The 12093-nt window shown below is 39.6% G+C and overlaps 1 protein-coding gene across 1 annotated transcript; it reads right to left on the bottom strand.

Moving 5' to 3' along the window:
• Nucleotides 1–6810: 6810 nt before the first annotated feature.
• On the bottom strand, nucleotides 6811–11404 carry thap1 (THAP domain containing, apoptosis associated protein 1). Its single transcript, XM_037118304.1, has 3 exons — nucleotides 11217–11404; nucleotides 10052–10244; nucleotides 6811–8162 (listed from the first exon to the last, which is right to left on the bottom strand). The coding sequence occupies exons 1-3, from the start codon at nucleotides 11285–11287 to the stop codon at nucleotides 7770–7772; spliced, it is 657 nt and encodes a 218-aa protein (XP_036974199.1). The 5' UTR covers nucleotides 11288–11404; the 3' UTR covers nucleotides 6811–7769.
• Between the last annotated feature and the right edge of the window lie 689 nt (nucleotides 11405–12093).

Raw genomic sequence — 12093 nt, 5'->3', positions numbered from 1 at the left:
CTGGCGGGTCCAGGCAAACAGCTGACAGGGAGGCCTGACACAGAGGCTGCAGATTCCTCAGATTTACCCAGATGTGTAAAACTCTGAAAGGTCCAGAATTACAATTGCCTGATTGTATATCATTATATCAAGAGACTTGGTTGTTATGGATGCTGCTTGTGATCAAGTGGTTACACAATTACTTAAATGTAAAAGATCAGAGTGGATGAAATGTGTGAAGTGGCAGTCTCTGATAAGTCCAAATGTATATAAATTTGACATTGCAACCTTCTCAGATTTATGGTCTGAATCTGATGTAAGACCAAGATATTTACCTCCGAAACCCCGTAGCAAAGTTAATTACATCTTGGTTTGTCCCATATTCCATATGCATCAAGTTCTCAAACACACCCAAGCAAATCCCCTGATATATATATATATATTTTTTTTTTTAAATCCAAATTTTATTTGCAAAGAGAAGTTTGACATAAATTGCAGATTCAAATACAAAAAAACAAAACAGATAACAACAGGTAATGCTGGGGGGGTCATAGCAGTTAGTGATGTGTGCATTTGTAAAACTGTTTTATGTGTGTTCATGTCGCTGGTATTTGATTGCAGTGCAAGATGCCAGTCTCATGATGTACCATTCAAATCGCAATGATGCAGGAGTCCAGTATAACGCAGTGCTATGTGGAAGTGGTGAGACTGTCCTGCAGGAGCTGGTTGAGGGTGGTGACTGTCTTTTTTAATTTTGATTTTTATTTCTTAGTGTGCTGTTGCTTCTTGTCATGGCCCTTGTTAACTTAGAACGGTTTATCCCCTTGGAATGATCCGACCTTCAGAAACTCTTTGCAGACTCCCTTGACAAAGGTAGCTCTGGAACAGCCTTTTTTGTTTACTTCTTCTCTCCCTCTTTTCTCTAAAGTGAACTGATTTATAAACCAGTGAACCAACTGTGAAATTAACTGTTTGTTTTATTTTCCAGATTGTTGGAGTGAAGAAAAATGAACTGATGTTGCTATTCACTGTATTGGAGATGAAGGTTTTCAGTCATCCGGGTCATGGTAAATCAGTCAACTGGACTTGTTTCATTTTGTTGAAAATGTTGCACTTCTCACCCAAGAGGCTTCTTCAGTTCTAACTAACTGGAGAGGTGTTAGCAGGCTTTTAAACTCTGTATGGGAGTGTCCTTACAGAGTCGTTAAGGACACGTGTGAGCTCTGCGTTTCAGAGTCGTTAGGGCCCACTGTTTTGAAATGTGTATCAACCCTAGCTCTGCACAACACAACTGATGTTGAGTACCAGGATGAAATCCTCAGCAATTGTCAAACCTTATGCTGCTGCAGTGGGCCCTGAGTTACTCCTGGTGCAGGACATTGCGTGACCTCATGTGGCAAGAATGTGTAGGCAGTTCCTGGATGACGAAGGCACTGATGTCAGTCAGTGCATTTACATGACACTCAAGAAAACCGAATTACTGGGTTAGTCCAACTATGATCGGATCTGTAAGATGCATGTATACACCTTAGTCTGACTAAAATCGGACAAGATCGGATTCTTCATAGTCGAATTAAATCACCCAGATTATTCGATTGATAGTCGCATTACTCCTGCAAGTATACGTTCCAGTGGATCAGGTCACATTTTGCGTTCTGTGCAGGCATGAGATTTTTTCCCCGGGGCTGTGAGCTGGAAGTAGATGGACGATGATAGTGGCGGCAGCGTCTTTCCTCCGAAATCACCGCAAGAAAGAGTGCCATTGTGCACCTAGTTTGTGTAATTATCATGTACACCATATACGAAATGTACAAAGATGTAGCTTCGTCTTGCTCTCCGTACGCCATCTTTCTTGAATGCTGAGGCAGCTGGTGACGTAAAAGGTCAGCCGGAGGTGGCTCTCTGTTACCACTAGTTGAAATGGGTACAGCGCTGTGGCTGTAATCCGACTAAGCTGTGCATGTAAACACAGTGATTGACTAGCCCTCTCGTTCCTCTAACCTAAATTCAACTGAGCACTTATGAGACGTTATGTATTGATGTGTCCGACGATTCCAAGCACCACCACAGACTGTCCAGGAGCTCACTGATGCTCTGACCCAGTCAGGGAGAAGATCTCCCAGGACACCATCCGCAGACTCATCAGGAGCATGCCCAGACATTGTTGGGAGTGCATACAGGCACGTGAGAGCAATACACACCACTGAGTCACATAGTAGTGTTTGTTAGTACGTGTTTTTTGAAGTGGGGTCATATAAAGTACATACCTATAGTCGATCTGTTCCCTACTGTAATCACCGATCAGCGCAGCCTCAGTTTAGAGAAGTAGAGAGCCGCTCCAGCCCAGATGCTCAGCTTTGTACTGCAGTGACTGGGCTCCAGAGATAAAGAGAAATAAACCACCTAAAACAAGGCTCACCTTAAAAAAATCTATAACAGTTCAAGTGTACGTTGTATAGAGAAAATTCACACCGCTTTACATTGCCGTCAGACTGTCCTTTCTTTTGGCACTACATTTTCTCAACCATAGAACCCCCGTATCCCTACACATTAGCGCAACAGGTGATCTGCGAGTGGCAAAATACAGTGTAAGGTCCAGTTGCTAGAAGAGAGGTTTATGCACCCAACTCTGTTTACTTTCGATCAAAACGAAACTTAACAATTTCAGACACAGACTGTAGAACCTCCATATCCCTATGCATTAGCGCAACTAAGTAGGGATACGGAGGTTCTACAGTTGAGAGGAAAAGAGTGCCAAAAGCAGCCAAAAGAGCCAAAAGAAAGGGCAGGATGACGGTGATGTAAAGCTGTGTGAATTTTCTCTGTGCAACGTACACTTGAACTGTTATAAATTTTTTAGGTGAGACTTGTTTTAGGTGGTTAAATTTCACTTTCACTGCAGTACAAAGCTGAGCGTCTGGGCTGGAGCGGCTCTCTGCTTCTCCAAACTGAGGCTGCGCTGGATCGGTGATTACGGTAGAGAACAGATCGACTATAGATATGTACTTTATATGACCGCACTTCAAAAAACACAAACTATCCCTTCAAGAGTTGCTGTTATATCATAACAGCAGCATTTACTTATGTTTGTAATTTATATAAACAAGGAAAACAAGTCCATCTGCATGTGCATCTGCAGATTACCTGCATGTAAAATGCAGTAATTAATTTTTCAAAAGAAAATGAGAAAAAGATCTCTTCATATGTAAATTAAACCTTTGCTTTTGGTTACTAGTGGCAACAGCAGCAGAGCATGCTGGGAAGAGGGTCACCCAGGTGTTGTTTAATCAGAGTAGTTAGACTGCAGCCTGAGGAGAGTTTCAGTTTAGACAGAATGACCTTGATACTATGCTGGAGGGGGTGGAGGTTCAGCCCAAACATGTCTGAATGGATCAGATTCAGCCCTGCAGTCTGCAGTTCACCTGAGGAGGGTAGAGGTCACGCCAGAGGTGAATTCTGCTGTCCAAACTGAAACAACTGATAAACATTAAGGACTGGAGATCTGCTAAAGTAACATGCTGATGATTCAGCTATTCATACAGTCTTAGCAGAAGAGGAGTTTAGAAATGGTAGTGTTTGAGGAAAGGTAATGGGGTTATTGTGTTCTAAAGGGTGTATTTGCTGTCAGATGTTTATACCACATCAGTAGTTTTGAACCTCAAATTCTATTTATTTTTTTCCATCTTTTGAATAGTTTTGTGTTTTCTTGTCAAACTCTAGATACATTCGACACTTCAGGCCTCTAAAATAGCAAAAACAGTTTGGGACCAGGAAAAAGTACAGTTACAATATTGTCATTACGCTCAACAACATAAAATTAAACCAAAACAAAACATACAACACCAACCACAAGCTTAATTTGCTTAGTAACCTTCATGTAGTTTTGTGTAATTAAAAAATTGCGGTACTCACAGCTATGTTTGTGTCTGTGCAGGTTTAAGTGCACCTCATGTTGGCATGTCTTAATTGGAATGGCACTCAGTAGAATGCCTACATCTGCTCAACAGTCCCTTTTAATTTAATCAAGCCTAATCCAACATCAAACTCAATAGCTCTGTCTCACTCTACACTTTAAACCACCCATAACTATTTAAAGGTGAACTATATTGTTTTGGGGAGGCCAATTTCATCAGAGGAGAAAGATCTTCACTGATTGATTTTTTATTTATCTTTATGTTTAGAAAAACTAAATAAACTTTCCTCATTTTGTTGACTAAATAAACAAACTGACCTTAAAGGACAACACAATTTCATACTGTTTTACTTTCCTGACCCTGCCACATTTCTAGCATCAAACAGTGTTCTGGGGACCTTATATCCTCTGAGAACAATTTGTTTATCCAGTTACGGAAAAAAATAGAGATAGAATAGAATAATAATAACATATTCATATAAACATATATATACATACATACACACATATATACATACATATATATATGAATTAATTAATATCTGAATATTAAAATGATGATTTGAGTCTTTTCTCCAAAACTACCGCCACTTTAACTAAAATTCAAAGTCAGCAGAGCTGTAGCAGCCAACCATTAGGAAAACAAAACAATGGAGATAGAATCATCAATCTTATTGTGTTGTGGAAGAATAATACATTTTACTAGGATCTGTATCAATTCTACCAGCCACCTAAATTCGCCTTTTTCCAGGCACTTCTTTTCCAAGCATTAATATCCTGAAAATCCACCATAAATGGCACTAACATAAATAAATAAAATAAATAAAGACCATATTTTGCAATGTTAACTATCGACAAAAAAGCAATCCTGGATCTGTGTCGTTATTCTGATCTGAACACCAAAGTTAAAGGGATGTTATCATAGAAAGACACGCATCCTCCATCCAAGTCGTATGAAAATCCATTCAGTGTTTTTTGTGTATCCCCTTGGTGGAGTTAATAAACAATTTAGAGGCACATTTTCATCTCATGTGCCTTTTGTCATTAGTAATCAAGAAATAAAACAGAAGGCTTGGACAAACGCACTGCTTTTTCTTTTTTTTTTCATACAGCTCTATACCACCACCTGTTGGCCAAATAAAATCAGTCAGACATAGACAAAGAAAATCTTGATCCATTTTTGTGCTCTCTTGCATTTCCATTCATTTGTATTCCTCATAGTCATAGCCTTTATCATCTCAAAGTGTGTTCAGTGTCAGATTCAGAACAAGTGACTGGGACGTGCCAAAATAAGTCTGATCTATGGAGGCTTCACCCTTTATTGGACTTGGCTCTCACCCATCAAGGCATAGACACAGGAGTTCTGGGGGTTTCCTGTGGTCTCTGGCACCAAGGAGTTGGCAGTAGATCCTCTGAGTTCTGTGTATTGAGAGGTAGGGCCTCCATGGATCATAGTTGTTCCTGCATGTCCCACAGGATCTAGTTTGGACTTGGAATTGGGAAATGTTTAAACCAGGGTGAATACAGTGAAGCTCTTTGCACGTTCATCAGACCACTGCTGGGGAGTGATGTTACCATGAGGGGGTGCACTTTGTCTGAAACAGTGTTTGGGTGGATGCTGCATGTCAAATGATACAGATGATGGTGAATTTCAAGCACCACCTATAGGCCTGGTATATGAACTACAGCGTGTTGAGTCGTCTACAATGGGTCCATTTCGATGCAAATATTCTTGAAACGATGCCGGGGGGGTCGTTTTGGTACATGTGGACATGGCCTTAGTGTTGTGGATGATTGTGTACACAGTAGTTGAAGTAGCTCCATTTCAACCAGCTACATTAAAATGCTGTTTCCATGTCAATTAATGTATCACTATGTCAACTATTTTCACTCAGTAGTTCCATGTTTGATAACTACCAAACTATATCCAAGAGGAACAAAAAACCTGTCTCAGTTTCTTAAATTCTACCAACAAAGTTATGTTTGGTTCACAGTTTTTCCTTCAAGGGTAACAGTTATCACTAAATACAATGCCAGTGTTTTAATTTTTTTGTTTTAAATTTGACAACAGATAGACGTTGTAGATGAAAGTGCGGCAATGTGCTGACTTTGTAAATGTATCCTGCTAACAGTGTTATCATGACAGCAAACTGAAGTAACCTGCCAGATTGTCACTTAGGTGGGGCAGGCACCCAAATCAATACACAGCTAGAAATGTTGTTGTCTTCAGTACTGGTGAGAGGGTGAAATATGACCCAGGAAGTAGTAGTAGTAGTAGTAGTAGTATGAGTAGTAGTAGTAGAATGAGTTTAAAGACTCACTGTACACCAAAGAAAACTGCACTTTTTTTTTTTTTTTTTCACCTTCCTAGCATGAAAACACCACACACCGGTTACCATGAGCAAGCGCAAGGAGATAAAACAGTAAAATCAATCACTTCAAGTTTTTGGTTAAGGACAATTTTTAAAAATGAAAATTGATTTTTTCACCATGGGCTCCCATGATTCATAGTGGGATCCACCATCTCCCCCACATGTGGCCCACACATGTGTCCCAATTCAGGGGCTGCAGCCTTTGAAGGCGAGTCCTTCGGAAAGATCTTCGAAGGCTATGTCAACCATTGTTAAATGGAGCAGTCTAGTCTTCAGAGCGTTTCCTGGTTGAGTCACCAGATTTTCCCACCTTTACCCTTACGTCATGATTTCTGCTGCCCGGGCCCACAAAAGTGACGATCTACGCCATTTTCTTTCTTTCTTGTGATGTTTACTATGCAGTGCATGCAGATGTTTAATTTAGTTTACATATCTTCAGGGATACAAAATCCTCTTTGATGAAAGTTAAGTTCACACTTTATCAATCCCAATGGGGAAACTGATCTGTTTTTATAAAAACATGCAATCTGACACGTTAAATTTATATTTATAAAAGCATTTAATCAAAAAGGGACACATTTTTTTTCAAGTGAGTTTGAAGGTGCACAGTTTACAATGGCAGGGCAATTTTGTTTACAATAAAAACATTAAAGTAAAAGCAATCCTTTGAATAAATTCTTTATCATTTGTAGGTTGTTTTTGAGAAGGAAAAAAAATCAATCAAAATCATCGTAAATCAAGTTTGGTGTGAAAAAACAAAACAAAACAAGGATTACATTTTTAGGCCATATCGCCCAGACCTACCATGTGCGCATAATCTGCAGATATAATCCCAGTGAGAGGAACACACAAAGTAGCTGTTATGGCATTCAGCATCATTCAAGTTTATTGTACATAGCAGCTGTTTGATGATTCCACAGGTAGGAACACACACATACACACTCACACACATACGTTTTAGCATCATGAAATAATAAAAATGAAATAAGTAATGAATTACAAATGTATCATTTGTAACAAAAGACAACTTTTTGAGCCTCTTCCTTTCTGGAAAATGTCTTCAAAGACAAAAATAAACAGGACAGAAGTCACACTTCTATTTTTCCTTTTTAATAGAGCCACTAATTTACCCAAACCTTACACCAGAACATTTGAGGAACTGGAAAAAAAACAACCATTTGCTTTCTGTCCTATACTGAAATAAGAGAAAAGACCCACTGTCATGTCCGTTCTTTTCAAGAACATTGCTGGACTCTGGATGTTGCTGGGTTAGGGTTAGGGGTTGAGTTTAATTAATAATCACTGATTATTGACTTTTTATGTGAGGAGTCCAAACAGTCAGACTGAGTTTTCCATTTCCTGCTTTTGCCTTCCTGAACAATTGAGTCCTTCAGCTCTCAGTTTTGGGGTTTACTGCCTTCTCAGCAGCTCTTCTATAGTCCGCCTGGCTGCTGACACACATGAGGATGAACCTGTTGCCCACTTTGACCACCCTCTCCTCCTTGTTACTTGATGCCTTTGAGTGTGTGGCATATGTGTTTTGGTAAAATCACGTACCCCTCTCCAAACGCTGCTGGCTGCTTGTGAGCGGTCCTCGGTGTCTCACATGTCGCCTTCAGCCTCTTCAGTTGTCTCTCCTGCCGCCGACACTTCTGCTGCATCGTCTTCAGCTTCTTCCTCAGACTCCCCACCTGCTCCTCAAGCTGCTCAATGCGCTTCTTCTGCCGGGCAGAGTCCTCTGCTGTGTAGTTGTGGTCGCAGGAGACCGCCACCATGTTGCCCCAGGTGTTGGGAAGGCTCCTCCCTGGCTCCTCCTCCTCCACTGCCAGGTCAGAGGTCAGAGGCAGAGTGAGAGGGAAATGGATCTCTGAGGGGAAGGGATCCTCCAGGGACTCTGACTGTCAAACAGAAAAAACACACACGAGTTCTGATAGTGCTTTCTGAGGTGACCCAAGATAACATAAAGTTAATGAGACATAATTTAAATGTTCTGATTCAAACTCATCCACAAAGGAATAGTTTGTTCATCTCAGCAAGTCTTTGGTAACAGCATGCTCTTATTGTGAAATAAAGACAAGCGGATTGATGACTGGAGCTGTATGATACAGAGATGAAGCTTTGGTTTGGTTTCATTATAATTCTCGTAAACACCGAGCTGTCCTCAAGCTCAAGTTTCCAAGGGTGTCATTTTGTGTTGAAAAGGGGTGGGGACACATAGGCTGAGATGAAAAAATGTAAATGGTCTTCATATGATTTTAGACAATGTTATGGGAAGATGATTGTATGCCATCAGAATCGATAATTGCAGTGAAAGTTTGCCAGAAAAATTGCATCACAAAGCATAAATAAGACATAGCCTAAGATGAGAGTCAACAATAAAGAAAACAGACAATGTTAACTACATAAGTAACAGTCAAGGTTAACCAATCATAACTTCTTCTAGACATAAGATTTCAATATGTAAGAGCATGAATTCAAGTGGAGATTTCTATTTATTCATTTTAATTTAGACAAATGTATAATTGTTCAGATTGTTTCTGTAACATTGTCATTTTACAGTATATGCTGATCACATATATTATTTAATGAACAATAACATGTTTTAGCAGTAACTTAGCCTTAGATTATAGTGTACTGTATTGTATTTTAGCTTCAGAACCAGTAGCAGCCAGCAGTTGATGACAAAGTCCAAAGCATTTTTCATCTGTTACTTAAAGTTCATCCAGAAATTAAAATTCACTCATCATCTACTCATCCCCGTGTGGATTAAAAGTTGGGTGAAATTTCATAGTCCACAAAACATTTTGGGAGCTTTAAAGCAAAACAGTGTTGGGGCAATCTCCTAAACAGCTGGAGTAGCTGGAGACTTGTTTTAAAATTTTGAAAAAATAAATGAACAACAACAACAAAAAAGCCTTGATGTAGCTGATCTGATGTAATCCAAGTTTCTAGAAGCTGCAAGATCCCAAATTGAAAACATTATTTATACTTTAAACCAAAATCTTCACTGTAGCAGCTAAGCTAAAAGGGTTTTTGCTGTTTCAGCTCAGTTTGGGAACACTGGGGTATTGGAGAAAAAGAAGTCCCCTAAACCTTCAGATGTCTGGGTGAAGGCAATGGTTTATTTTAGCTCTGAAGCTCCAGCTCCTATCTTTCCATTAGCATGAGGGAGAAATGATAATGAAGATACTTTTAAATTAGTCTTTAACAGTTCCTTGTGCTATGTACTTTTCAGAAAAGTTTTAACAAATAATGCTTTTAAACAGCAAAACCGTGATCTGGGACAAAATCTGCCATTATAAAAAGTGCTGGGGTCGTGTGCCCCACATCATAAAAAAACACAGTACCAAACAGCAAATACAAAACTACACTCGGGTCTGTTCTGTGATTCCTTATTATTTTACACACCAGCTGGGAGAAACTCGGGGGATAATTATCACAGTTTATTAATGCTGAATTCATGGCTGTTTCCCCAAGTTGGAGAAACAGTCAACCAATCAGAGCTCAGCATGTGAGTTTAAGAATGGGGACACAAGCTAGAATTATTTTGGTCATTTAAGCTAGCAAAAGTTACACCTTGACAGTTAACAGATGTAAGTATCTCTACAATGAAGTAGTTTATGTGATGCAACCTGTTTTGATTTAGTAGTGTGTAAATCTTCACTTGAATTTGGTCTGGTCTGATGCAACCAGCCCATGATTTACAATTTAAAGTGTAGTCCTTTCCTTTGTCCGGATCAAATGTGTGTGGACTGTGTATGGATGAAAATGTTCAGTGCTGCTTCACCTTGATGGTGAGGTTGAAGGTGAAGAGTGAGGGCACAGCGTTCTCCTTCAGCACTCGGTTGTTGCACTCACTCTTAAAGCAGTCTTTGGTGAAGTGCTGCGAGCAAATGTTGCTGTACTTAGTCGGTTTAAAGTTGTTCCTCCTCATCGCCGCCACCCATTTACAACAAATATCTGGACGTGCCAGAGGAAACCTGGGAAGAACAGTCGTTAAACAACAAAATAACAAACAGCCAAATTAACCCTGATCACCTCTGGATTTGTTCCTCAGGCACATTTATTTCATTATAATCAGTTAATTGTCCGATGATCAATAATTAATCCATGTTACATAGGAAGTAAACTTTATGTCAACATTTTTGGCTACAGCCTAGTCCTGTCAGAAACCCCTTCTAGGTAAATACTCAAGATGACATCTGGTCCTGCACACGGAGATGTTGAAACTTGACATTAACAGCAGATTCACCTATCAACTGTAACCTGGATGTCAGGGCCTTGTTTAACTTGCTGGGATTGGCAGGAAATTAAAAGTCACCTGAGCAGTTTAACCATCAGCAGGCTGCAGACTGTCAGATTAAACTGAATAAATTCACTTGAATTGAAAACTATTAATATTATGTTAGCGTACACATGAGTGTAGTTCAACTCGTCCTTCATGGTCACGCCTGCAGGGTCTCCACATGTTCACCCTGCTCCAGCAAAGAACACTTAAAACTAACATCTAACTGACCAGAATCAGCGGAGTTGTTATTCTCCTATTCCTGGTTGAGACAGACACGTTAAAGAATGCACTACTAATGATTTTACGAGCATGGATTGTGACATGGTTAATTTGGCATACGAAAATCTAAAGTAGAGTAATTGACAAGTTAACCTATCGTAACTTAGAGTAAAATGGTGCTTGGTGAGGTTTCTGCAACTCGATATCACCAGCAAAATATAATATCGCAACAAGTCTTACGTCAAATTATTTCACCCATGCTCTGTTTAAGATGAACAATGAAGTTTTAATGAGCAGATTTATAAACGCAGGCTGGTACTGTAGGTAAGCAACGTTACTTATCCATCATGTCTGGAAAGCTAACGCTAACTGTCTCTCTCTCTCTCACACACACACACACATACACACACACACACACACACACACACAGTTTAATTGGACTTACTTGTGGAAGGAAATGTCTTTGTCTTTGTGGTACCGGTTCTTACAGCCGTAAGCTGAGCACGTCTGAACCATGGCTGCTCGCCGGGAACGCAGGCTGAGACTGGGGCTGATACTGTACGAAGCTCCGCTGGGGCTTCTCCTCACTCCACGTAGGCTTCACTGCCACAAACAATGATGGCGGCTAAGCCCTGGTCACGTGACCTATGTTTTGAGATGTCATTGGCCCCTTTGTACATCGTCAACCAATGGAAAGAATCATCTCAGGGGTTTCACTTGATACAGTCAAAGGTGGCTTTCATCTCTCATCTTTTAGTCACAATTTCACTGCATCATTGGTCAGTAAAAATCGATATCCAAGCAAATCATGGCAGCGAATTGTTTTATGAGACCGAAAGAACGATGATCCTACCGATGATCAGGTCTCTGCAATTTAATGGGTTATACATCAAAACATTTGAATAAATGCCGACTAAAGTTGAAATTAATGCCCTCCCTGTGAATCTGACAGGCCTGCCTAAACATCTTATTTTACCTAAATGTTATTTATACATTTAAAATGTATCAGTAATCTCCTATTAAATGGGATTGATGGGAAGGACAATGTGCTTTAAAAACAGCAAATACTTTTTGACTGTAATATATATAATATTTCATTTTAATATATATATATATTTGTGTGATGTTTGTGAATTAAAATTGAGATAAAGATAAAGATTTTTGAGAGCAAAATGTGTTTCTACTGGTACCACATACAAGAAAGCATATAAGTGTCATGTGTTATATATAGTATACTGTAGTTAGCATATATAGTAGCTATACTTTTAAGATAAGGAGCACAAGCAAAGATAAAATTGAGGAAGTGTGAATAAGCAAACTGG

Source organism: Acanthopagrus latus, chromosome 12 (assembly GCF_904848185.1).
Source record: "Acanthopagrus latus isolate v.2019 chromosome 12, fAcaLat1.1, whole genome shotgun sequence".
Classification (NCBI taxonomy): Eukaryota; Metazoa; Chordata; class Actinopteri; order Spariformes; family Sparidae; genus Acanthopagrus; species Acanthopagrus latus.
Note: the sequence above shows the minus strand (reverse complement) of the source record. Positions and strands in the feature narration are given on the sequence as shown.

Excerpts from the sequence above, each read along its gene's own strand:
- thap1 (XM_037118304.1), bottom strand. The coding sequence starts at position 11,287 with ATGGTTCAGACGTGCTCAGCTTACGGCTGTAAGAACCGGTACCACAAA. Across the intron at positions 10,245-11,216 it reads AAAGACATTTCCTTCCACAA|GTTTCCTCTGGCACGTCCAG; the intron begins GTAAGTCCAATT and ends TGTTCTTCCCAG. Across the intron at positions 8,163-10,051 it reads CCTTCAACCTCACCATCAAG|TCAGAGTCCCTGGAGGATCC; the intron begins GTGAAGCAGCAC and ends TCTGTTTGACAG.